This window comes from Caretta caretta, chromosome 2 (assembly GCF_965140235.1).
Source record: "Caretta caretta isolate rCarCar2 chromosome 2, rCarCar1.hap1, whole genome shotgun sequence".
NCBI lineage: Eukaryota > Metazoa > Chordata > Testudines > Cheloniidae > Caretta > Caretta caretta.
Genome location: NC_134207.1, coordinates 148,173,670 through 148,201,296, shown reverse-complemented (window position 1 = coordinate 148,201,296; position 27,627 = coordinate 148,173,670). Strand labels below are relative to the sequence as shown.

At 41.7% G+C, this 27,627-nt stretch overlaps 1 protein-coding gene across 5 annotated transcripts in view; it reads left to right on the top strand.

Annotated features, from left to right (window-relative positions):
- The first annotated feature begins 302 nt into the window (after positions 1-302).
- TERT (telomerase reverse transcriptase) overlaps positions 303-27,627 on the top strand; it is a 141,495-nt gene continuing 114,170 nt past the window's right edge. For all 5 annotated transcript variants that reach the window (XM_048839493.2, XM_048839496.2, XM_048839494.2 and 2 more), the window contains exons 1-6: positions 303-936; positions 2,945-4,928; positions 8,953-9,148; positions 14,777-14,966; positions 23,295-23,477; positions 24,944-25,105. In XM_048839493.2, the coding sequence (XP_048695450.2) occupies positions 700-936; positions 2,945-4,928; positions 8,953-9,148; positions 14,777-14,966; positions 23,295-23,477; positions 24,944-25,105 (2,952 nt within the window). In that variant the 5' untranslated portion in view covers positions 303-699. The remainder of the gene's footprint in view (positions 937-2,944; positions 4,929-8,952; positions 9,149-14,776; positions 14,967-23,294; positions 23,478-24,943; positions 25,106-27,627) is intronic.

Here is a 27,627-nt window from a genome sequence, read left to right as displayed (position 1 = left end):
CAGTGTGCACATGGCATGGAGAACCCCAGATAAAGAACTTGGATGACTGTCTCCCCATTCTACCCACACACCAGCCTCCCTACCTTCTCTAATTAAGCACTGTGCTCTATAAGTAAATAAAAAGAGCTAAACGAATCTCTTTTAGAACCTCCTTGTTTAAACGCATTCTCCCTCCACCGGGAACGTAAGAGGTCGCTGCCCAATCCTAACTGACAAATGTCGCGTGGCAGCAGTCCACTCCCCGCAGAAACAGCATGCTTCCTAAAGCCCAGCCCCTGAGCCTGCTTCCACCTCCACTCCTGCATGGCACGCCTCCCGCCCAGCTCACTGCTAACCTCAGCTCCCCTTCCCCTTAGGGCTCGTCCGCTCCTCTGCGCTGCGGGGCGCGTGCGGCGCTCGTGAAGCCAGCTCAGGGGACGGGCGGCTCTCCCGCTGCGGCCGGGCTGCGAACAGGCTCGCTCACTAGGTCTGCGCAGGCAGGAGCGTGAGCATGTGCAGGAGCCAATAGGCGTGGGTTGGCTTTCCTGTTGCCCCTGGGCTGGGGGGTGGGCAGCTGTCGCTGCTGTAGAGCCCAGCCCCGGGAGCTCAATAGGTGCAGCAGCACACGCGGAATTTGTGGGTCCAGGAGGGAGGCATTAGTGCTTCTGGGAAAGGTGGCTCGGTCCCAGCAGGGAGGCGGCTCCGCTCGGCTTCAGAAGCATGGCAGGCTCTGGGCCCTTTCGTGCCGTGCTGGCCATGCTGGAAGGCTGCTATGCCGACGTGCTGGGGCTTGAACAGTTTGTACAGAGGCTCCGGGAGGCGGCTGCCTGCAGGCCTGGCGAAGCTGAACTGCTGCAGCGCGGAGACTCCGAGCTCTATCAGACGTTTGTGTCTCAGTGCGTGGTGTGCGTCCCCCGGGGAGCCCGAGCCATCCCCCAGCCCCTCTCCTTCCAACAGGTACTACCTGGGGTCGGCGTTCGCTGGGCAGCGGGAGGACGCTTTCGGGAGGCTGGCGTGCCCCACTCTGTGGTAGGCAGCTATCGCGTGCACCGCAAGCCTCTTGCTGGAGCGAAATTAATGGTTCCTGACTTCTTGCTTTTTCTACTGAAAAGCACTGGAATTAATCTTCTTTTGAACAGCAGAGGCTGTACTCCTGGGCTAGTCAGTTCTTCTGGCTGCTTGTACTCTAGCAAGCACCAGAGCAACCCCGTCTGGAAGGAAGAGCCTCTCTGCTCTTCCTTGGCTGGCTTTTCTTCTCACCTCACTGTAGCCGCGTTTCTGAAATGCACAGCGTCGGGGTGGTAGTGCTGCCCGGGCGGCAGTCAGCATGGCGGTGGGATGTGTTGGCACCCAACGAATGGTTGCTGCAAATACTGACTTCTGTTTCTCCCTCCAGTCTCAGATCGCTCAGCCGCCCCCACAAAAGCGGGAGGGGAGGGGGGGGAATCATAGAGCTCTGTTGTTTTTCTATGGTTTTTAATTGGCTCGTGGATCTGCTGTCGACCCTGCTCCTTGCCGCCCTCCACGTGTAATGGTGCTGCTCCTGTTTTCTCCTCTGTTCTTCTTTTCTTCTCTACTCTTGGCTTGTGTGTGGGTTATAGCATGCAATTTTTCGTTAAGACAACAGCCACTCAGATGATTACTTTTATTCTTGGGGCTAGGTAATCTCTGTGACCTGGGGCCAGGGGCTGTCTCTTAGAAAGCCCTGCAGTGGGGTGGTTCTTCCTGTTTCCTTGATGGTGATGGATGAGAGCAAGTTTCCTGGTCCCTAGGCTGCATCTAGATCAGAGACAAATCAGGGTTAAATAAAAGGTTACATATGTAAGGTTATCTGCTTTTGTATTTTCCGTATACACTAACACCTAAATATTAAAAACAGTGACTTGTGTAATCAGAGCTGAATAATATTTTCACATTTTAGGAAAATCTAAAGGGAAACAATTCTGTTCTATTATGTAAACAACAAAATAATTTTTTCCCTCTTGTAGAAGAATGCACTGGATTTCTCTCTCAAAGCTACTGTATAAAATTATTGAAATGGGACTCCAGCTATAAGCTTATTGACCAATTTGTAAAACCATGAGCTGATATTTTGTTATTGTTAATTTTACAGAAGCACTTGGAAGCCCCAACCAAGAGTGGGACCCTGTTGTGTTAGGTCGGGGTGGGCAACCTGTGGCTCTGGAGCCACGTGTGGCTCTTCAGAAGTTAATATGTGGCTCCTCGTATAGGCACTGACTCCGGGGCTGTAGCTACAGGTGCCAACTTTCCAATGTGCCAGGGGGTGCTCACTGCTCAACCCCTGGTTCTGCCACAGGCCCTGCCCCTACTCCACCCCTTCCCGTGCCCTCCCCTGAGAATGCCCTGCCCTCACTCCTCCCCCTCGCCCCAGAACCTCCTGCAGGCCCCAAAACAGCTGATCGGGAGGTGCAGGGAGGGAGGGGGAGGCATTGATCGGTGGGGCTGCCGGTGGGTGGGAGGCGCTGGGAACAGGGGTGGGGGAGCTGATGCGGGGCTGCTGACGTATTACTCTGGCTCTTTGGCAACGTACATTGGTAAATTCTGGCTCCTCATGCTCAGGTTGGCTACCCCTATATTAGGTGCTGTGTGCAGACAAGCAGTAAGAGACAGCCTCTAGGGTCTGGCATTTACATTCTAAATAGACAGGATAGACAGTGAGTGGGGGGGAAGAGAGAATTTTGTCTAATTTACATAAGGGGAACTGAGAGGCTACTGACTTGCCTAAATTCAGAGTTGTAGCTTTCAATATGTCAAAGCCTGGAGTAGGAATTTTCAAATGTGATATGATGTGGCACAATCCTTAATCTTGTTTTTAAAAGTCTTAATCTAAAACCAGAGTGTGGGGCTTTGTATTCTCTGGCATACACCTTTTAATAAAAAGGTGTATCTGTTGTTTATAAGGGGGTCTGACATGTAAAATTAACTTTTCTCTCTCTCTCTTCAGTTATCTAGTGAGAGTGAAGTAGTCATAAGAGTCATTCAAAGACTTTGTGAAAAAAAGAAGAAAAATGTCCTTGCATTTGGGTATGCATTATTGGATGAAAACAGTTCCTATTTGCAGGTTATGTCTACTTCAAATATATGCAGCTATCTACCTAATACTGCAACAGAAACTCTTCGGATGAGTGTGCTATGGGAAACATTATTGAGCAGGATAGGGGATGATATTATGATGTATTTATTGGAACACTGTGCTATCTTTATGCTAGTGCCACCTAGTTGCTCTTATCAAATATGTGGGCAGCCTATGTATGAGCTTGCTTCAAGTAATGCAGCACCTTCCACAGTGTTTGTAAAACAAAGATATTCAAAAAGTAGACATAATATTCTGTTTGACTACGTGCAAAAAAAATGTCAGTTATCAAAGACAAACAGGTGGAAATGGAAACCAAGATCAGAAATTAATATCTTGAGCACTAAAAGTCAAGGGAATAATAAAACACAAGGCTCTGCGCCTGATTATGAGCATTCTGCCACAGCTAAGGGAGCTGTTGGGCAAAATTCTAAAACAAACAAACAGGTCAGAATGGTCACTGGAAACCTGGAAAATCTCAGAGGACCTAATCTATGTCCAGTTGCTACTGCCACACCTTCAAAAAGGAAGCTTGATAGGGATCAATTCGAAGTTACAGCTAAAAGGATGAAGATAAACCTAAGGGAAGAAGACGATGCTTGGAGCTTTGGATCTAATGAAGATAAAAACAAGTTCACTCTGGACATCATTTATGATACACAGTCTCTTTCATGTGTAGAATCATTTTCTGTAAATAACTTTATGAAAATAAAGTCCATTTCTCAAGAAAATGAGAGTAGAGCAGAGACTCCTGATGCACCATCTTTAGTGCAGGAAGTTCAAAATAGTAAGGAAAAATCTGTGACAGATGATGAGAGTTCGTTAAGGCTGCGTGTTCAGTGTAATAAACTTTATAAATCTAGCACTTATACTAAAACAAATTCCAGCAGAGAGGGAGTAGAGCTAGATATCTGTAAATTTCAGGTTGGTTCTGTACAAATGAAAAAAGCAGAGGATAAATTTTTAAAATACAGAGGGCTTAAGTGCCCCCCAACTAATATAGCTAAGAAGCTATCCAATAAAATCTCACGTTCCAGAGTGTACATTGGGAGGAAATGTCTTTTGTATTCTTCCGGGAGCTTCCGAGAATGTTTTCCTAAATCATTTTTATTGAATCGCTTAAAGGGCAGCCAAGCAGGGGGACAACAGCTTGTAGAAATGATATTCTTAAACAGCAAAATGTTGCCGCAAAAATGCAGTGCAAACATACCAAGTTACAACTGGAGAAAGAAGAGATTGCCCAAACGCTATTGGCAGATGAGAGATGTATTTCAAAAATTGTTAAAGAATCATGCAAAGTGTCCCTATTTGGTACTTTTAAAAAAGAATTGTCCTGTCTGGATTCCTGAAACAAATTCAAGCAAAACTGACACAATTTGTCAGTCAGTGTCTTGTGACAGAGTACAGATTGATAGGGAAGCAGAAGGTCAAGTTGGGAAAGAGCCTACTATATGTTTGACAAGCAATAGCAGAGAAGGTGGTTACACTGATGTTCCAAATGGTTCGTGTTTGCTTTCAAAAAGAACTTCAACCGATTTAGGTATCTTAAGCAGCCCTGAGAAATTTGTGTTGGGGCAAACAGAAAATGAAAGACAAAATGCTAAAGAATTCTGTGACCCTGGCTTGAAAGAGCTTCTCAGACAGCACAACAGCCACTGGCAGGTGTATGTTTTTGTGCGGGAATGTTTAGACCTGGTGGTACCAGAAGAACTGTGGGGTTCTAGCTATAACAAATGCCGCTTTTTAAAAAATGTGAAAACATTCATCGCCTTGGGAAAATTTGCCAGGTTTTCTTTGCAGGAATTGATGTGGAAGATGAGAGTGAATGACTGTACATGGCTTCGTGTGATCAAAGGTACTAATTGTAATATTAAAATGAGGCACTATACAGTAGAGGCAGCTGACCAATGTTCAGATTTAACCCAAGTGAGGACTTGAACTGAATGTTCACTGTTGAAAGGCTAGTGTGGTTGCTTATTATTAGGGCTCAGTGTCTGTCCTGGAGGTCGCGGAAGTCACGGATTCTGTGACTTTCCATGACTTCTGCAGGGGCCAATGTGGCTTCCCCCAGGGTCGCCCAAGCAGCTGGCTCTGGGGTCAGCTGCTTAGGTGGTCCCCAGGGACAGCCTCACCAGCTGCTGCTGGAGCAGTCCCAGGGACAGCCACACCAGCCACTGCTCTGGCAGCCCCCAGCAGCGGTCCCAGAGCAGCGAGGAGTCCGCTGGCCCCGGGTGGCGGTCCTTGGGCGGCTGGCTGGAGCAGCTGTGGTCCACTGGGCCCCAGGTGCGCCGCCCCCCCCCCCCCCCCCCCTCCAGCAGCGGCTCCCCACGCCTCTCCAGCAAAATTCCACCCCCCCCCAAGATTTAATCACAGGTATTTTTAGTATAAGTCATGGATAGGTCACAGGCTGTGAATTTTTGTTTATTGCCCATGACCTGTCCATGGCTGTTACCAAAAATACCTGTGACTAAAAATTATACCAACTGGTCCGAGATAGTGCTAGACAGGTTGCTTTATAACTCCCTGTTTCTATGTGCTTGAAACTTTCACTCTTTAAATACGTTTTCCATGTCTCTGCCTGAAGGTGATTTCTTCAATTTCTTCACTGTGTTTTCATAGAATATCAGGGTTGGAAGGGACCTCAGGAGGTCATCTAGTCCAACCCCCTGCTCAAAGCAGGACTGATCCCCAGTTAAACCATCCCATAGATCTGAAATAATGCTTATTGGATGGCGTGACTCTCACAAAACTTTGTTCAGTTTTGGTCACCTTAACTCAAAACAAAATATGTAGAAGGTGTCTGGGGGGAGAGAACCACTGTTTAGTTTAGAGAGTGGATATGATAGAGATATAGAAAATAATAAATGATCTAGAGAAGGGCAGCTGGGAACTCATGAATTATGGGAGGACATCCAATTAAACTGAAAGGTAACAAATTTAAAATTGGCAAAAGAAAATACCCTTCTACAAAACGCAGAGTTAAACTCTGGAATTTGCTGGCAAAAGATATAAATGACTCCCAAGAGTTCAGCAGAATATTTTTAGAAGTATTGAGCTTATTGATATAAAAAAAACTTCAGAGAGACCCTTATCCTGCAGGATATAAGTTTTATACTAAGCTGTTCTGGGGGTGGGCGTTGATTTGGAGGAAACTTCCTTTGTGGGGTGGATGCTGTCCTTTCCCTGAAGCATCAGGTACCAGCCAATATTAGAGACAGGATATCAAACTAGATAGTCCAGTATTGTATGACAGTACGTAATTTAGAAACATATATATGTGACCCAAACTGGCACAGGCCTCTCTTGCTGCCAGGTCGTGCTTTTTTTCCTCAGGTCAGATAACTAGCAAATGACTGAACTTTTAAATTTCAAAGATGGAATACAGATCCTCATTAATGATCACCCCCTGTTAAGTCTGGGGGAAATGGTTTGCTCTAAAATTTATTATGAACTGAAAAATCACTTAATATGTCTACATTAGGGGGCAACGCTGGCATAGGCTTGCTGGTGTAGATATTGCCCAACTAGGAACTAAAGGCTAACATTATTAAGTATGGGAAATTCCTTTCCTTTTCCTCTTTATTTAAGAGAGGAAATTTAAATGGAAGACCTATGGTAACACCACTCTGAAGTTTACATGTTTGAGAAAGGAAATGAAAAAGTTAAGAGTCCTACAGAAATGTTAACGAAGCTCCAGTACACAATCATGGATATATTGTAAAATGGAAATAGTAAAATTATTAGGGAGGAGTGCTAGTTCCTTCATAGGTTGGAGCTCCAGCTACCCATCTTTTATAAGTTTGACTTTTTTTTCGCCCTCCTCACCCCTCTAAATACCCCCAAACTAATTTTTTGCTTGAAATTTCATAGAATCTCATTCATGGATATATTTTTATAAGTTTAGTGAAAATCAAGAAGGCAGTCTTACAGATATGAGATTAAACTAGTCCATTGCTGTTTCAACACTTAATAATATTTTTTGACATTCATTATCTTGATACTTGTCATGCTGCGTCCAACCATAACACAAATACTTTGGTTAGTAATTCTGGGTGCATCAGAAAATGAATTTTCAAAATCTCTGGGTACAAATTTTTAGTGTCCCAAATTCTTAAATTTCAGCTAATATCTTTTTGACTTGTATTTCAGAGAATATGCTCCCTAGGAACTCCAGTAGGATCTTGGTTTTTGGCCCTGATCCAGCAAAACTCTTAGGTATATGCTTAAAATTTAAGCATGCTTTGCAGTTTGGTAGATCAGAACCTTTTTTCTCCATGAATAGCAGCATCTTTTTTCCTGTCTTCCATCCCTTCTCTAAAGGCTGATTCCATAACGGTAACAGATTTATATCTGTTGGCCCGTATGTAGAAAATGAACTATCTGTTGCAAAGATAACTTCCAAATGTGTTACTTGCATATGTGTATTTTATTGGCTGGGTGCTAGAACTTCACTTTCAGAGTTTTTCAAATGTTTAGTGTGGGTTTTTTTGGTGATGTTACCTGACATCCATTGAAACACCATTTTATTTTATTTATTTAAACTATGGCAGATTTCCACCAAGATTGAGGTCCTTTTGTGCTAGGTGCTGTAGAGAGTCCCTGTCCTAAAGAGCTTTCAGGCTAGATATATAAAGGGTTAGGGACAAGGAAATGCTTGTATTCCCATTTTACAGATGGGGAAAAGGAGTTTCAACTGTAACTCTCTTATGAAATGTATTGTTTGGAAATATGTTTAACAGGAATCAAAATTATCACCCATGTGAGATATGGCTGAGTTAACATTTCTATAGGAATCTTACCCTTTCACTTCTTGACTTATTTTAGTTGTCCTGTTAGCGTGTTGTGTTTAATGTTGATTTTGTTGGGAGGGATAGCTCAGTGGTTTGAGCATTGGCCTGCTAAACCCAGGGTTGTGAGTTCAATCCTTGAGGGAGCCATTTAGGGATTTGGGGCTAAAATTGGGGATTGGTCCTGCTTTGAGCAAGGGGTTGGACTAGATGACTCCCTGAAGTCCCTTCTGATTCTGTGATTTTGCATTTAATTTGAAAATATTTCTGGCAGAGCACCATAGATCTTGCATTGTAGGGCAGTATTTTTGTTGCTTCCATTGCATGATTGCCAAAAAAGATGCCATCCAGTTTGAATATGACAGTGATCTGAAGTGATCTCACTTTGTTGGGCCATCAGAATATTTTTAGTACAATGTTTGATAAAACAAAGATATCTGCAACTGAAATCCAGACTGCAGCAATTAAGGTTTATTTATTTATCATGTCCATCTTAAACAAAATCCACCTCTGCAATTAATCTGTGTAGAAGTTTATTAGGAAGCACAACTATTGTGCTTTTCCTCAGTTAGCCCCACTAATTTCAGAATCTGGTTCAAAATTTTCATCATTTGCGTATAAAACAGTCCATGAGCTAATAGCTCATATCTCTCTTCTTTGTAATAATTTAGGGCCAGTTTAATCTTTTCCCTCACAATATCTTGCCACTGTGCATGCAAGAGTTTTCTCTGCATGCCAAGGGGTAGAGAGTGGGGAAAGTAAACTAGATATAATTATTCCTCCTCTGGACCACTAAATTTATCACTGATCTGAATGGTTCATTTCAACACTTATATTGGTCGAGTAGCATTTTGTAACTACAAACTATTCTTTTTATCTTTATACTTAACATGTGCCAAGCTTAAAGTATGCCTAATAAAAAAAAATGGGGTTTAGGCTGCTTGGGGGACCAGTTACTGTAAAATTGTTTGGCAGTTTCTCTATCTCCCTTTTCCAAACTCAGCCTAAAAAATAGTATGTGTTTGTGTGTGTGTTGGCTTTTAGAAATGTGAATTACAGATTCTGAATATAATTGAATTCTGCTTATTGTAGGTGATCATTTTGTTCCTGCTTTGGAACACCATTACCGTGAAGAAATCTTGGCCAAGTTCCTATACTGGCTGATGGATACCTATATTGTACAGCTGCTCAGATCATTTTTCTACATCACCGAGACCATGTTCCAGAAGAACATGCTTTTCTTCTACCGAAAACTAATTTGGAGCAAGTTACAGAACATTGGAATGAGGTATTTCTAATAAAAGTCTACCATTTACAAAATATGGAAACCTTCCATTTTGCAGTAGTTAAGGTTACAACTTAGCCCCTCTGTCCCATTTTCATTCACTCAATTTCTTAAAACTCATTTTGAGATGTTCATGCTTTGTCAGCTCAAAAGTGACTGTTCTGTGGGGAAGCTGATTAAAATCGCTTCAACCATTTTTGAGTTCTCCAAGTGGGGTGTGGGGATGAGAGAAGTATTTAATCTGTTTAAATTAAAACAAATGTCTCTTTCTCATGGGTAACTCAAACAAATGAACTTCAAAACTAAAAAGTTACAAATGGATAGTGTCAAAGTCCCATAGTAAGATTGGGAAGACAAAATTAAAAGCTACTAAATTCACTTTAATGAATGTTTAAAAAAATAATAATTCTATAGTACTGGATTGTGGAATTACATAGTATCACGGCTAGGTTTTTCACCTTTTATAATGTTATACAATAGGAAATGCTATAGCTTTTGCTTTTAAACAATGTAATTCTAGAACTCAATATTGTTTTTATCTTTTAAAAAATTGTTTCACACATTCAAGTTCTTTGATGATGCAATATTTAAATTTACAATTTTGAATCCTAAGGTGAGGAAATACAAAAGTTTAAGATCTAATGGCAATGTTCATTCAAATACATTGTATTTTATACAAACTTTCAGTTTAGTTCTTATAGACTACAGTACACTGATCTATTTAGTTAGTATGTACAACTTGGCCAAGTTAACACTGATAAGGTCTTCATATGTGTTGGTACAGTACCTGACCCAGTGAGGCATATTGTATTAATGTATATGGAGTATATGTTAACATAATCCAGTCACTGTCCAACATTAAATAGTTTTAAACAAAGTTTGGGATTTGGTATACAGAGATCTCAGTCTGCTTAATACCAGGGCAAACACCCAATTAAAAATTATTTTAACCTTTTATTAAAGATACAAAAATGAAAAAACAATGAAGCATTTGAAATCCAAAATATTAAGGCTTTCATTTTAACAACATCCCTTGTTTCCATTCTCCTTCCCTTTAGCTGAAGAGAGTTTTTAGAGGGAAACACCCTTGATGGCCTATCCAAAGGTTGTAACTCCTTTTTGGGGGAAAAAAGAAGTTAGTTCAGATCATAGAATCATAGAATATCAGGGTTGGAAGGGACCCCAGAAGGTCATCTAGTCCAACCCCCTGCTTGAAGCAGGACCAATTCCCAGTTAAATCATCCCAGCCAGGGCTTTGTCAACCTGACTTTAAAAACCTCTAAGGAAGGAGATTCTACCACCTCCCTAGGTAACGCATTCCAGTGTTTCACCACCCTCTTAGTGAAAAAGTTTTTCCTAATATCCAATCTAAACCTCCCCCACTGCAACTTGAGACCATTACTCCTCGTTCTGTCATCTGCTACCATTGAGAACAGTCTAGAGCCATCCTCTTTGGAACCCCCTTTCAGGTAGTTGAAAGCAGCTATCAAATCCCCCCTCATTCTTCTCTTCTGCAGACTAAACAATCCCAGCTCCCTCAGCCTCTCCTCATAAGTCATGTGTTCCAGACCCCTAATCATTTTTGTTGCCCTTCGCTGGACTCTCTCCAATTTATCCACATCCTTCTTGTAGTGTGGGGCCCAAAACTAGACATAGTACTCCAGATGAGGCCTCACCAATGTCGAATAGAGGGGAACGATCACGTCCCTCGATCTGCTCGCTATGCCCCTACTTATACATCCCAAAATGCCATTGGCCTTTTTGGCAACAAGGGCACACTGCTGACTCATATCCAGCTTCTCGTCCACTGTTGCCCCTAGGTCCTTTTCCGCAGAACTGCTGCCTAGCCATTCGGTCCCTAGTCTGTAGCTGTGCATTGGGTTCTTCCGTCCTAAGTGCAGGACCCTGCACTTATCCTTATTGAACCTCATCAGATTTCTTTTGGCCCAATCCTCCAATTTGTCTAGGTCCTTCTGTATCCTATCCCTCCCCTCCAGCGTATCTACCACTCCTCCCAGTTTAGTATCATCCGCAAATTTGCTGAGAGTGCAATCCACACCATCCTCCAGATCATTTATGAAGATGGGCTGGAGCTGTCTGTTAAAGTCTGATCCTGTTTCCTAAGAAGACAAAACAAGACAAACACACAGAAGGGGAGAGAAAAGAACAGCGAAGATAGAAAATGCAGCTTTTGTCTCTGATGTTGACTTGCACTTGCAGCCTTACTGTTAGAAAAACACAGGCAAAGCACATGGGCTTATCAGCTCTCCTAAGACCTGTCAAACTTGTACCAGCATTGCTGTTTAGGACATTGTTTTACTTGTTCTGTTTCTGGTCACAGGCTTATTACAGTGTTGCAAAATATGCAGTCTTGGCTGGCTAATCCAGATGCTTATTAGAAAGAAGAAGAAAAAAAGTGGGATAGGAAAGTGGTTAAATAAGGTAGGGAAGGAAAAGGACAAGCAGGGGGAGGAGGGGTGTTGGAGGGAAAAGGCAAGAGAGTCTCAGGTGGTGGTTGGGCTTCAGCCAGAGCAGGTAGAGATGGTGATGCTGGGTCCCTCTCTCTGGCTTGTTCTAATAGAATTTCTCCCAGGATCAGGATAATGAAGGCCCAGGTTCCCAAGAGATGAGGTGGCAACCATGATGGTGAAGCTCTCTCGTTCCCCTTCTTCAGTCAGCCAGCATCGCCAGTAGCCTCTGTCCATTCATCTGTATTTTCCTCCCAAAGTCTTTTTTCTTGTTTTTTAAACAACCCCAAAAGGAAGTTATGGACATAATAGTCCATCTGCTTATTATTTTGTCCACCAATTAGGCTTTGGTTTTGACACACCAATTTGGGTCCAGTTTCACACTTTCCTTGTTGACCAGATCTTGAGAGTCCTTGAGATATATCAGTAGGCCTTTCTGTTTGGACTAATTCAGTCTTTCTTTTTTACACCTTTCCCTGTCAACGTTTGTTGTTATAGGTTATTGCAACATTCCATTAACTTTCACTCACTTCTCACAACTTGAGTTCACAATTAGGCCAAATTTATAGGCCCAATTATCACACAGGTTCACAATTGTTGCATCTTCTGGCCACAACACATTATAAATATTACATAATAATAATGAACATTGTTTGGCATATCATATCTTGGGTTCAAACTAGCAACCTTAATGTGCCCAAACACATAGGCTTTTACACTTAATACATTATAAAATATTAATTTATTTTATATTTGATTAATAACATCTAACATAACTAACATGAAATATTGAACTTAATAAATAGTAACAATGTTTTCAACTTTGTGTTTAGAAAAGAAAATCTGTACCAAAGTTGTTAAAACCAGGAAGTTTTATTTATCAAAAAATAAAATAAAACAAACACTAGCAACACTGCAGTGTGATCCATAGAGGTGGACCCCTGCACGCAGACCCATTTACTGGAATGGGACTCTGCACCCTGTTGCCCCATCTTAAAATCTGATCCATGCAGGTGGATCCTTATGCCTATGTGTGACATTACCCAATTTGGACTCATGGACAACTGTCCCTCCTCAATTCTCCAAGCTGGAATGCCTTTTACACTGCTTTGCTGTGAGAACAACCGTTCATGGTCTGATTACGCACAGCCTCCAGCACGTAAACCACTCCTGGCTATGTGGTAAGAGTGCTGTAGCCAGCCGACATGAGCAAACTCCCATTCCCAGACTTCCCTCCAGAATTGTGCACCTTGTACTGCCCAGCACCCTTCTGGACAATATACACTCATATAAAGTCAGTCATTTTATTAATAGAAAATGATGTGCACAAATCCTATTATTCCAAATGAAGTTTCCCACACACTTCAATCCAAACACACTGGTTTAGATAAAACAATAAAACAAATCTATTAACTACAGTGATTACAAGTCATGAGGCATAGAAGTCAGAACTGGTTACCAAGAACTAAAAGATAGAATGCAACTAACACCAATTTAACAAGCTAAGTGAATTCAAAGCAAAGGTCTCTCTCATCACAAGTTCCAACAGCCTTACTGGTTGAATCCTTCAGTCAGGATCCCCCCCCCCCCAGTCCAATGCTATTTCTTTTCTTCTTCAAGTGTTGTTGATGTTGTTGGTAGAGAGCAAAGGAGAGATGATTTGGGGCATCTGCCCTCTCCTCTTATAGCCCTTTCTCTTGCACAAGAATCATCTTCCCCCAGCTGATGTTCAGGAGTCAAAGTCTGTGTGGAATCATAGAATCATAGAATATAAGGGTTGGAAGGGACCCCAGAAGGTCATCTAGTCCAACCCCCTGCTTGAAGCAGGACCAAATCCCAGTTAAATCATCCCAGCCAGGGCTTTGTCAAGCCTGACCTTAAAAACCTCTAAGGAAGGAGATTCTACCACCTCCCTAGGTAACGCATTCCAGTGTTTCACCACCCTCTTAGTGAAAAAGTTTTTCCTAATATCCAATCTAAACCTCCCCCACTGCAACTTGAGACCATTACTCCTCGTTCTGTCATCTGCTACCATTGAGACCAGTCTAGAGCCATCCTCTTTGGAACCCCCTTTCAGGTAGTTGAAAGCAGCTATCAAATCCCCCCTCATTCTTCTCTTCTGCAGACTAAACAATCCCAGCTTCCTCAGCCTCTCCTCATAACTCATGTGTTCCAGACCCCTAATCATTTTTGTTGCCCTTCGCTGAACTCTCTCCAATTTATCCACATCCTTCTTGAAGTGTGGGGCCCAAAACTGGTCACAGTACTCCAGATGAGGCCTCACCAATGTCGAATAGAGGGGGACGATCACGTCCCTCGATCTGCTCGCTATGCCCCTACTTATACATCCCAAAATGCCATTGGCCTTCTTGGCAACAAGGGCACACTGCTGACTCATATCCAGCTTCTCGTCCACTGTCACCCCTAGGTCCTTTTCCGCAGAACTGCTGCCTAGCCATTCGGTCCCTAGTCTGTAGCTGTGCATTGGGTTCGTCCGTCCTAAGTGCAGGACCCTGCCCTTATCCTTATTGAACCTCATCAGATTTCTTTTGGCCCAATCCTCCAATTTGTCTAGGTCCTTCTGTATCCTATCCCTCCCCTCCAGCGTATCTACCACTCCTCCCAGTTTAGTATCATCCGCAAATTTGCTGAGAGTGCAATCCATACCATCCTCCAGATCATTTATGAAGATATTGAACAAAACCGGCCCCAGGACCGACCCTTGGGGCACTCCACTTGATACCGGCTGCCAACTAGACATGGAGCCATTGATAACTACCCGTTGAGCCCGACAATCTAGCCAGCTTTCTACCCACCTTATAGTGCATTCTTCCAGCCCATACTTCCTTAACTTGCTGACAAGAATACTGTGGGAGACCGTGTCAAAAGCTTTGCTAAAGTCAAGAAACAATACATCCACTGCTTTCCCTTCATCCACAGAACCAGTAATCTCATCATAAAAGGCGATTAGATTAGACAGGAACCTTAATTCTATTCTGAATAATGCTTTTAGCATAATCGTTTTCTTGGATTATCCTTTGGTAAAATAAGTGAATATATGTGATTATTTCTGAATAATACTGAATACTTCACTCAGAAGATAAAACATATGCAACTTACTGCATTTAAGTCCCTTTAAACTTAATGTCCGTTTTTATTTTAGAAACCATTTTGCCAAAGTGCATCTTCGTGCATTATCTGCAGAGGAAATTGAAAAAGTACAGCAGAAGAAATGTGTTCCTATGGCATCAAAACTTCGGTTCATCCCTAAACCAAATGGGTTGCGACCTATAGTAAAAGTGAACACTGTTGTTGGAGCAAAAACATTGAACAGGAAAAGCAGAGACAAGAAGGTCACTCTATAATGAATTTGCCTGTGTTCTTTTTTGTCATATTGTAACTAATATCCAAGGGGGTTGTCGATAGGTGTTTATATTATAATATATAAATAAAATAAATTTTAAAATAAGATTGCAAACTCAGGCACTCAAAAGCCAGGAAATACCTAAACTAAGGTTGACCTTGCAACCCTATTTTGGGCCCCCTATGTATTATGCATTATGACCGTCTTTTTAATTACAAAAAGAAAAGGAGTACTTGTGGCACCTTAGAGACCAACCAATTTATTTGAGCATGAGCTTTCGTGAGCTACAGCTCACTTCATCAGATGTATACCGTGGAAACTGCAGCAGACTTTATATATACACAGAGAATATGAAACAATACCTCCTCCCACCCCACTGTCCTGCTGGTAATAGCTTATCTAAAGTGATCATCAGGTGGGCCATTTCCAGCACAAATCCAGGTTTTCTCACCCTCCACCCCCCCACACAAATTCACTCTCCTGCTGGTGCTAGCCCATCCAAAGTGACAACTCTTTACATAATCAAGTCGGGCTATTTCCTGCATAGATCCAGGTTTTCTCACATCCCCCCCACCCCCATACACACACAAACTCGCTCTCCTGCTGGTAATAGCTCATCTAAACTGACCACTCTCCAAGTTTAAATCCAAGTTAAACCAGAACATCGGGGGGGGGGGTAGGAAAAAACAAGAGGAAACAGGCTACCTTGCATAATGACTTAGCCACTCCCAGTCTCTATTTAAGCCTAAATTAATAGTATCCAATTTGCAAATGAATTCCAATTCAGCAGTTTCTCGCTGGAGTCTGGATTTGAAGTTTTTTTGTTTTAAGATAGCGACCTTCATGTCTGTGATTGCGTGACCAGAGAGATTGAAGTGTTCTCCGACTGGTTTATGAATGTTATAATTCTTGACATCTGATTTGTGTCCATTTATTCTTTTATGTAGAGACTGTCCAGTTTGACCAATGTACATGGCAGAGGGGCATTGCTGGCACATGATGGCATATATCACATTGGTGGATGTGCAGGTGAACGAGCCTCTGATAGTGTGGCTGATGTTATTAGGCCCTGTGATGGTGTCCCCTGAATAGATATGTGGGCACAATTGGCAACGGGCTTTGTTGCAAGGATAAGTTCCTGGGTTAGTGGTTCTGTTGTGTGGTATGTGGTTGTTGGTGAGTATTTGCTTCAGGTTGCGGGGCTGTCTGTAGGCAAGGACTGGCCTGTCTCCCAAGACTTGTGAGAGTGTTGGGTCATCCTTTAGGATAGGTTGTAGATCCTTAATAATGCGTTGGAGGGGTTTTAGTTGGGGGCTGAAGGTGACCGCTAGTGGCGTTCTGTTATTTTCTTTGTTAGGCCTGTCCTGTAGTAGGTAACTTCTGGGAACTCTTCTGGCTCTATCAATCTGTTTCTTTACTTCTGCAGGTGGGTATTGTAGTTGTAAGAAAGCTTGACAGAGATCTTGTAGGTGTTTGTCTCTGTCTGAGGGGTTGGAGCAAATGCGGTTGTATCGCAGAGCTTGGCTGTAGACGATGGATCGTGTGGTGTGGTCAGGGTGAAAGCTGGAGGCATGCAGGTAGGAATAACGGTCAGTAGGTTTCCGGTATAGGGTGGTGTTTATGTGGCCATTGTTTATTAGCACTGTAGTGTCCAGGAAGTGGATCTCTTGTGTGGACTGGACCAGGCTGAGGTTGGTGGTGGGATGGACATTGTTGAAATCATGGTGGAATTCCTCAAGGGCTTCTTTTCCATGGGTCCAGATGATGAAGATGTCATCAATATAGCGCAAGTAGAGTAGGGGCTTTAGGGGACGAGAGCTGAGGAAGCGTTGTTCTAAATCAGCCATAAAAATGTTGGCATATTTTTATATGTGGGGCCATGCGGGTACCCATAGCAGTGCCGCTGATCTGAAGGTATACATTGTCCCCAAATGTGAAATAGTTATGGGTAAGGACAAAGTCACAAAGTTCAGCCACCAGGTTAGCCGTGACATTATCGGGGATAGTGTTCTTGACGGCTTGTAGTCCATCTTTGTGTGGAATGTTGGTGTAGAGGGCTTCTACATCCATAGTAGCCAGGATGGTGTTATCAGGAAGATCATCGATGGATTGAAGTTTCCTCAGGAAGTCAGTGGTGTCTCGAAGGTAGCTGGGAGTGCTGGTAGTGTAGGGCCTGAGGAGGGAGTCTACATAGCCAGACAATCCTGCTGTCAGGGTGCCAATGCCTGAGATGATGGGGCGCCCAGGATTTCCAGGTTTATGGATCTTGGGTAGTAGATAGAATATCCCAGGTCGGGGTTCCAGGGGTGTGTCTGTGCGGATTTGATCTTGTGCTTTTTCAGGAAGTTTCTTGAGCAAATGCTGTAGTTGCTTTTGGTAACTCTCAGTGGGATCATAGGGTAATGGCTTGTAGAAACTCGTGTTGGAGAGCTGCCGAGCAGCCTCTTGTTCATATTCCGACCTATTCATGATGACAACAGCACCTCCTTTGTCAGCCTTTTTGATTATGATGTCAGAGTTGTTTCTGAGGCTGTGGATGGCATTGCGTTCCGCATGGCTGAGGTTATGGGGCAAGTGATGCTGCTTTTCCACAATTTCAGCCCGTGCACGTCGGCGGAAGCACTCTATGTAGAAGTCCAGTCTGCTGTTTCGACCTTCAGGAGGAGTCCATCTAGAATCCCTCTTTCTGTAGTGTTGGTAGGGAGACCTCTGTGGATTAGTATGTTGTTCTGAGGTATTTTGGAAATATTCTTTGAGTCGGAGACGTCGAAAATAGGATTCTAGGTCACCACAGAACTGTATCATGTTTGTGGGGGTGGAGGGGCAGAAGGAGAGGCCCCGAGATAGAACAGCAGCTTCTGCTGGGCTGAGAGTATAGTTGGATAGGTTAACAATATTGCTAGGTGGGTTGAGGGAACCATTGCTGTGGCCCCTTGTAGCATGTAGTAGTTTAGAAAGTTTAGTGTCCTTTTTCTTTTGTAGAGAAGCAAAGTGTGCGTTGTAAATCACATACATAATCCCCCATGCACCCTCCCCTTCCCCCCTTCCCTGGATTCATTCAGTGTATAGTTTTACTAGTGTTAACTGAATGAATGGTTATTCAACATTTAATTTAGTATTCATTGTCCAGTATATCGTCCCATCCTCTATTTACTGCAAACAATCCAAATCCTGCAGTGAAAACTCTGAATTTATAATTTCCTTATGGGTTTTTCTGTGATGCTCTCATCATAGAATCAGAGTGCTTTACAAATATTCACAATACCTGGATAAAATGAGAGGGTACTACTTCCAGTTTACAGATGGTGGAATTAAGGCACAGAAGAATATCAAGACCAAAATTGTTGAAGTAATTTGTGATTCCCAAATTGATGGGCCTAGGGCCTAATCTTCAGAATATTTAACATTTGTATCATACTTTATATGTTCCAAATACAGCTCCAATTGACTTTTGTTGCTGTTGTGAATGCTCAACATTTCTGCAAATCTGGCACTTTGTGTCTCAAATTGGGCACCCGTGAAATGAGAGATACAATTAATGGCCATTTATGAAAAATTTGATTTAAGTGACTTGCCCAGCAACATACAAGAATTCTGTGGGCAGAAGCAGGGATAGTTTCCCCAGGGTGTCATTCAACTTCCTAAACCACAAGATCATCCTTTCTTTTCCTGCAAATCTCCTGCCTTATTTACTGCACACTTTCCAACTTCAGAAACAAATGAGGCCAGAGCCCTTCAGACACCCGCCTCATTCACTATGTAGCCCTGATTCATCCCCACAGCAGATCCATTTTATGCAGTGAAAGAGTCCGGGGGCCCATGAAAAATATAGTATGTGATCGTATAATCAAATACTCATTACATATGTGCAAGCAGTTTGAATTAACATTGGCCAGGCAGTTCCTAGCTCTTGAGTGCTCAATTTTGCAACCTTAGCTTTCTTTTGAGGTAGCTTTTCATGCTATGTTTTTCCCTAATTTCTTTAAAAAAAAGGAACAAATGAAATAGGAATTTTATCATCTGCCCTCTCCTCTTATAGCCCTTTCTCTTGCACAAGAATCATCTCCCCCCAGCTGATGTTCAGGAGTCAAAGTCTGTGTGGACAGGAACCTTAATTCTATTCTGAATAATGCTTTTAGCATAATCTGTTTTCTTGGATTATCCTTTGGTAAAATAAGTGAATATATGTGATTATTTCTGAATAATACTGAATACTTCACTCAGAAGATAAAATTTTTTTAACAAACCTATTTAAAAACTTTGGAGTAAGTGTATGTGCTTGTGTGTGGATTTTCCCCACCTAGGATTGAGGACCAGTATGTAAACGCAGTGGTTCTCAAACTTTTGTACTGATGACCCCTTTCACATAGCAAGCCTCTGAGTGTGACCCCTCCCCCCCCGCTTATAAATTAAAAACATTTTTTAATATATTTAACACCATTATAAATGCTGGAGGCAAAGCCGGGTTTGGGGTGGAGGCTGACAACTCGCGACACCCCATGTAATAACCTCGTGGCCACCTGAGGGGTCCTGACCCCCAGTTTGAGAACCCCTGTAATGAAATGTTAAACTGCATTGTGCTTGTCAGCCACTAGGTGGTGCTATGTGTAAAATTGTTATTTAAGCTAACCTTAGCCATACCTAGCAGAGCACTAAAGGATCTTATAGTGAACGCATCTGGTGTATATCTCTCTGAGAAGGAAGCTCTGTAGTCAGTCTATATCTGATACTGAAGCCTGAAATGATAGTAGCAGTCCTGCAACCTACTCAACTTGTGCCAGAAGAGAACAGATACAGAAGGAACAAAGGTTGCAGGATCTCATCAACATGCCACTCTTCAGTGACCCAGAGAACTTCAGCTGTAACAGACCTTCACAATGGGTAGACTGGAAGCAGTATTTTGCAAGATTTCGCATTGCAAACAAGGTAACAAGTATCCTCTTTAATTTATGCTGTGGGCAAGAAGCAGAGCATTTCTTTAAATCATTTGACTTTACTGAATACATTCACAAAAGAGACTGTGAAACGGTTCTGGCTATGTATGATGCATACATTATACCTCTGAGAAATGTGGTTTATGAAAGACCATGTTTTCAACAGAGAATTCAAGAACCAGGGGAGAATGTTGAACAGCTGAAACCTGAGATTTTTGGAACTTGAAAACCTGAAAATATCAGGTTATTGGGTTAACAGATAAAAATTTTTCACAGCAGCTACTATTGAAGGCAGACTTAACCATATGCACAGCTATACAGAAAGCAAAGCAGTCTGAACTATTCAAACAGCAGAAGAAAAGGCAGGAGCAACTTGAAAAACCTGAAACTAGCTTAGAAGCTCTAAACAGCAGGAAGGCTACAAGTCATTATAAAACTCTGGGGTCTATCACTTGTGACTACACAAAACTTGCTTGGAGAGTGAAATTGAATATTTATGACAAGACTATTGACTTGTTGCAATCATCTCAGAAGAGGCTTACAATTGCCTTAAATGCCTCCAAGAGCTAAAGTCATCTGCAACAGCTCAAATTAGCCCTGGAGGTATTCTGAACTGCATGGGCCAGTTCACCACAAAAACAACTTACAAAGACAAAAGCTTTGCATTCAGAGTATCTTAGAATATCAGGGTTGGAAGGGACCTCAGGAGGTCATCTAGTCCAACCCCCTGCTCAAAGCAGGAACATTCCCCAACTAAATCATCCCAACCAGGGCCTTGTCAAGCCTGACCTTAAAAACCTCTAAGGAAGGAGATTTCACCACCTCCCTCGGTAACCCATTCCAGTGCTTCACCACCCTCCTAGTGAAAAAGTTTTTCCTAATATCCAACCTAAACCTCCCCCACTGCAACTTGAGACCATTACTCCTTGTTCTGTCATCTGCTGCCTAGCCACTTGGTCCCTAGTCTGTAGCAGTGCATGGGATTCTTCCATTCTAAGTGCAGAACTCTGCACTTGTCCTTGTTGAACCTCATCAGATTTCTTTTGGCCCAATCCTGTCATTTGTCTAGGTCCCTCTGTATCCTATCCCTACCCTCCAGCGTATCTACCACTGCTCCCAGTTTAGTGTCATCTGCAAACTTGCTGAGGGTCCAATCCACACCATCCTCCAGATCATTAATGAAGATATTGAACAAAACTGGCCCCAGGACTGACCCTTGGGGCATTCCACTTGATACCAGCTGCCAACTAGACATGGAGCCATTGATCACTACCCGTTGAGACCGATGATCTAGCCAGCTTTCTACCCACCTTATAGTCCATTCATCCAGCCCATACTTCTTTAACTTGCTGGCAAGAATACTGTGGGAGACCGTGTCAAAAGCTTTGCTAAAGTCAAGGAATAACATGTCCACTGCTTTTCTCTCATCCACAGACATGTTATCTTGTCATAGAAGGCAATTAGATTAGTCAGGCATGACTTGCCCTTGGTGAATCCATGCTGACTGTTCCTGATCACTTTCCTCTCCTCTAAGTGCTTCAAAATTGATTCCTTGAGGACCTGCTCCATGATTTTTCCAGGGACTGAGGTGAGGCTGACTGGCCTGTAGTCCTCCGAATCCTCCTCCTTCCCTTTTTTAAAAAATGGGCACTACATTAGCCTTTTTCCAGTCATCCAGGACCTCCCCGGATGACTGATAGTACATATGACCAAAAACCAACAATGTTCTTGGCCACAGCATAGCAGCTGTGATGGGCCTAATCAGAAAGGTGGAAGAATTCAAAAGAGGATTTGATGTTATTGGATGTTTGAAAGGAGATCCTGTAAAAATTAGCTTAGCAGACAATGCTGAACCATACAAATTGGATGGACAAGGAGGATGGACAACTCCAGCTTCGTAAAGAAAAATAATTCAGGGCCTAGAGCATATGTGATCAAGACTTACAGTGGAGGTTCAAGAGAAACCATTGACAACTTCAGGAATAATCAAAGAAAAGACTCTGTAGATGGTGGATATGCAGATTAAGACGACTCAAGGATTCCAAACTGACCATAGCCAGTTGTTGCAACTAATGGACAGTCAGATGAGCAAGCCATTATGCGTTGTGGCCATGTAATTAGAAAACCAGTATGATTCAGAGACAGTTAACAGACTGATACTTACTGAAGTTCAAAGGTAGTGTGATAGTGTATATTTTTAAAAGGTAGGAATGTAGAACTTTAAAGAGTAAGAGGTAATGGAATGCTAAACTGTATTATAGTGGTCAACCACATAAAAATGCCTTATTTAAACTAACCTTAGCCATACTTGGCAGAGCATTAAAGAATCTTATAGTTAACACATCTGGTAAGTGTCTCTGAGAAGTAATCTCTGTAGTCTATCTGTATCTGATACAGATGCCTGATCTGCTAGTAGCAGCCATGCAACCTATTCTGCACAAGAAGTACGTGACCCAGTATCCCTTTTCTGTGTATAATTTGTACCTTTTCTCTACCTATAATGGGGAAACTTGAGGTTCAGATACCTAATATTACACCAGCAGTACAACTTAAGGAGCAGATTTTGCAGGTGCAAACTGTTTTTTTAAATGTGGGGCTTTTATGGTCATTGTCTGGATGTGATTAGTGACAGTGTGACTTTCACCATTAACCAAGGACACTTAAATAAAAAGTTGGAGAAATAAATTAGCCAGTAATTTTGTTAAAAATAATTGCTAATTTTATTATGTAAACCATTAAAGTAAAATCAGATACAGTAGAATTGTTATAGTAAAGAAATAAAATCTAATCTGCTTGAGTTTTCACAGCTTTTTATTTAAATCTATAATTGAATTTTCAGTGTAAAAACAGGCTCCGAAACACTAGAAAACTTCAGAAATTACAAATTTCTGTACACCTTTGTCATGATTAACATATAACATTGAGAGGGTGAGAACTCTGCAGTCTGTGTACAAACTTGGGAGGATTCTGCTGAGGCGAGCAAGAGATGGGAATCCCAATGGGGCAATTTCGCGGTCTTCTTCATCTTGAGCAGCCAGCTCTGACAACTCTTGGATGTTGTTTGTTGGTTTCAAAGGGAGTTGTGTACAGCTCAGATTGGCTGCAAGATAGTTATGTAATGTAAAATTGTTTACAACAGAAATAGAAGCTTTGAAGTGGTTTCTGTGACTCACTTTTTTTTTTAATTGAAGGCTTTTTGTGTAGTGCAACTTACTAAAGAAAGTATAGTAAAGATATGAGTCAACTTTGTCTATTTGCCTTTTTTTAACACTCTGTGATTTCAGTAATTATTAGAGCCCTGGGTGCTTATTTTTTTTGTAAGCAAAATCTACATACTGAACATGAAATATAACATTTTAAGTTTGGCTTTTGGTTTCCCATAGGTTCATTATTTCAACACTCAACTTAAAAATCTATTTAGTGTTCTGAATTATGAACGAACCGAAAACACCAGTCTCCTAGGCTCCTCAGTGTTTGGGAAAGATGATATATATAAAATATGGAGGAAGTTTGTTTCTGAAGTTCTTGAATCAAATGATAAAATACCTCATTTCTACTATGTGAAGGTATGTTTCCATTATTTTTTTTCTCCATTGTTCAAACTGATCTTGCTGAAATAATGAAGGCTTTTATTATTTTTTTTTTATATTATTTAGGACCACTTTTTTTCTTTGAGCTGTCTCTTTAAAGGTAAGCTTTTCTACTAGCCATGAGCCGAGTGTACAGTTGTTTTTCAGCAACGCTGATGTTCTTAATGCTGCACAGGGAGCTGCTTTCACTGGATTTTTCTGTTTCCATAATGCTGATTCTTTCCCAGTGAGTGGAGTGTTTCATTTCTTTTCTATAATATTTGTACCTCGTCTTCTGTACCTGACCCTATTTCAGAGGCTGCTTTTTTTTTTTTTTTTTTTTTTGGTCTTCCTCCAACTAGTAAATCTTTCTGGATAAATTTGGAGCCTTCCTCTTCTGCCAAGCCTCCTTTTTATGCTGGAGGTGCAACGCCCAAGCTCACGCCATAGTCTCCTGGCTGCTACAAATGTAACCCAGTGTGTGTCTTTGTCTCCCTTCTAGTGGCTGATCCACTTAAGAGATTAAATAATTAAGGGAGTTACTACTTTAGCTCAAGTGGAAGAGGCTGATGCTTTTAGCATTGAAGGTGTTACATTGATAACAAAGGTGAGGTTCATTTCTGAACGATCCAGTGGGATTAGGCTCCTCTATTGCTTCCCTAACGTCAATTTTCGGCAGTCCTCTCTTGTGAATGCTTCTGTTGTTTGCTTCCGGTACTTCTCATTGCTTTTCCAAGCAGCATCACTGCTAGTGAAACTGACCTCACACTTAACTTTACTTTGCCTTTATTTGACAAATCCATGAACAGTGGTAGGTGCACAGCAGCTATCTGTTTGCAAATTCAGGAAGATATTAGATAGGTCATCTTTATGGTCATAATGCATAGAAACTTTTTGTAAAAACACGTACAAAAATCATTTCAATAAAGTTATTTAGAATGCAGAGTCAAGCACTGGAAAGTTCAGAAATGTTAGATTTAAGGTTTCATTTTAAATCTTAATTCTACTCCTTATGCACTCACAGTATGCCAATATCTATTTTTATGGTCCGATACTATTTTTTTAATAACAGAAGGTGTTGGGCAACCTAAATATAGGGACCGCTATCGCTCCCCTTATAATAACAGCTTAAATTCAGTTAAAGCTGATGGTTTGGATATCCCCACTTGTCTGAATATGGGAATAGATTATTCAACATAAAGAACACAGAGTAGTCTTTCATTTTTGTCACTGAATTGGACTAACTGGCCCAACAGGCATCCTCCGGCCTAATACATTCTGTGCAATTTTGTCCTTTTACCTTAGCTTTGTTGTTATGTGTACGAGCCGGAGCTGGAGCGTGGAGCAGTGGAGCTGCAGGTTTTTGCCTGGAGCTGGAGCAGAGCCAGAGCACAGCTCCAAAGCCTTGGTACTTACAGTAGCATAATATGGGATTTTTTTTATTTTATTTTTTTCTATCTCAGGCTGATGTCACTGGGGCTTATGATACTATTCCTCATGATAAACTCGTGGAAGTGGTCTCACAAATCCTAGATCCTGAGAAAAGAACAGTCTACTGCATACGGCGTTATGCAGTGATCAAGATTACCATGAATGGACAAATCAGAAAATACTATAGAAGACACGTATGACTAGTTAATTTCTTATTCTTGCTAGTAACATTTTTCTGTATTGGGACATATCTGTTTAATCCTTTTTTAATTAACAAGCCTTAGCTTAATTATCTAGTTACCACATACATGGAGATTCTTAAAAAAACAAAACCTACAACCACAGTTTATATGGGAAACTTGCTGGAGGAGACAAGGCCTGTTCCCCCAAGCTTCCCAACAGCTATTCTTCTGTCTTCTTCCCCCGATCACCTTTGCAAGGTGAGTAGTAAGGGAAAGTCTGAGTTACCTCTTTACTAGGTAGCTGTTGTTGCCCTTGCAGCCTGTCACAGTATGATGCAAGATTGTGGTAACAAAGGACTTATGCTGTGTGTTAAACAACTTTCTGCTTTGTGATATGAAAACTGTATCTGGGCTGACATTCTGAGTTTCCATTGTTTTAATGACTGTTAAGTTAATGGGTTGGAATGTAGCACAACAGAATTAGGCCCACTGAGCATAAGAATAGCCATGCTGGGTCATGCCATTGGTCCATTTAGCTCAATATTCTGTCTTCCAACAGTGGCTGGTGCTGGATGCTGCAGAGGGAATGAACAGAACAGGGCAATTATCAAATGATCCATCACTTGTCATCTAGTCCCAGCTTCTGGCTGTGAGAATGTTAGGGACACCCAGAACATGGGGTTGCGTCCCTGACCATCTTCGCTAATAGCCACTGATGGACCTGTTCTCAATGAACTTACCTAATTCTTTTTTGAACCCAGTTATACTTTTGGCCTTCACAACATCCCCTGGCAACAGGTTCCATGGGTTGACGTGTATTGTGTGAAGAAGTACTTCCTTTTCTTCGCTTTAAACCTGATGCCTACTAATTTAATTGGGTGACCATTTTTTTGTGTTTTTATGTTGTTTGTGTATTTTTGTGTTCTTTGAAGGGGTAAATAACACTTCCTTATTCATTTTTTCCATCCCATTCATGATTGTATAGACCTCAGTCATATCCCCTTCCCCATCTTAAATCATCTCTTTCCAAGCTGAACAGTCCCAATCTTATTAATCTCTCCTCATATGGAAGCTGTTCCATACCCCTAATCATTTTTGTTGCTGTTCTTTATACCTTTTCCAATTCTAATATATATTTTTTGAGATGGTGCAAGGAGAACGACATGCAGTATTCAAGGTGTGAGCATACCATGGTTTTATATAGTGGTATTATGATATTTTCTGTCATATTGTCTGTCCCTTTTCTAATGGTTTCTCACATTGTTACCTTTTTTTGACTTCTGCTGCACATTGAGCAGATGTTTTCTGAGAACTATCGAAGAAGACTTCAAGATCTCTTTCTTGAGTGCTAAAAACTAAATTAGACTCCGTCGTTTTGTATGTACAGTTGGGATTATGTTTTCCAATGTGCATCACTTTGCATTTATCAGTATCAAATTTTATCTGCCATTTTATTGCCTAGTGACTCAGATTTGTGAGATTCTTTTGCAGTCAGCTTTGGATCTTGAGTAATTTTGTATCATCTGCAGACTTGGCCACCTCACTGTTTACCACTTTTTGCCAGATTGTTTATGAATAGGGTGAACAGCACTGGTCCCAGTATGGACCCTTGTAGGGACCTCGCTATTTACTTCTTTCCACTGTGAAAACTAACCATTTATTCCTACTCTTTTGTTTCTAGTCTTTTAACCAGTTACTGATCCACAAGAGAACCTTCTCTCTTATCCCATGACTGCTTACTTTGCTTAAGAGCCTTTGGTGAGGGACCTTGTCAAAGGCTTTCTGAAATTCCATGTATCAACTGCATCACGCTTGTCCACAGATTTGTTGACCCCCTCAAAGAAATTCTAATAGATTGGTGAGACATTTCCCTTTACAAAAACCATGTTGACTTTTCCCCAACAAATCACGTTCCTCTATGTATCTGATAATTCTGTTCTTTATTATAGCGTCAACCAATTTGCCTGGTACTGATGTCAGCCTTACTGGCCTATAATTGCCAGGATTGCCTCTGGAGCCATTTTTTAAAATTGCCATCACATTAGCTCTTCTCCAGTCATCCAGTACAGAAGCTGATTCAAGCGATAGGTTACATAACAGAATTAGTAGTTCTGCAATTTCACATTTGAGTTCCTACAAAACTCTTGCATGAACACCATCTGGTCCTGGTGACTTATTACTGTTTAATTTATCAGTTTGTTCCAAAATCTTCTCTATTAACACCTTAGTCTTGGATAGTTCCTCAAATTTGTCACCTGAAAAAAATGGGTCAGGTTTCGGAATCTGCGTCACATCTTTCACAGTGAAGACCAATGCGAAGAACTTCTTTAGCTTTTCTGCAATGGCCTTGTCTTCCTTGAGTCCAACTTTAGTACCTCAATTGTCTTATGGCCCCACTGACTGGCAGGTTTCCTGCTTCTCTTATACTTACAAAAATGAACAGCAAAATTTTTATATCTTTTACAGTTGCTCTTCAAATTTTTTTTAGCCTGCCTAATTATACTTTTACACTTGACTTGCCAGAATTTATGCAC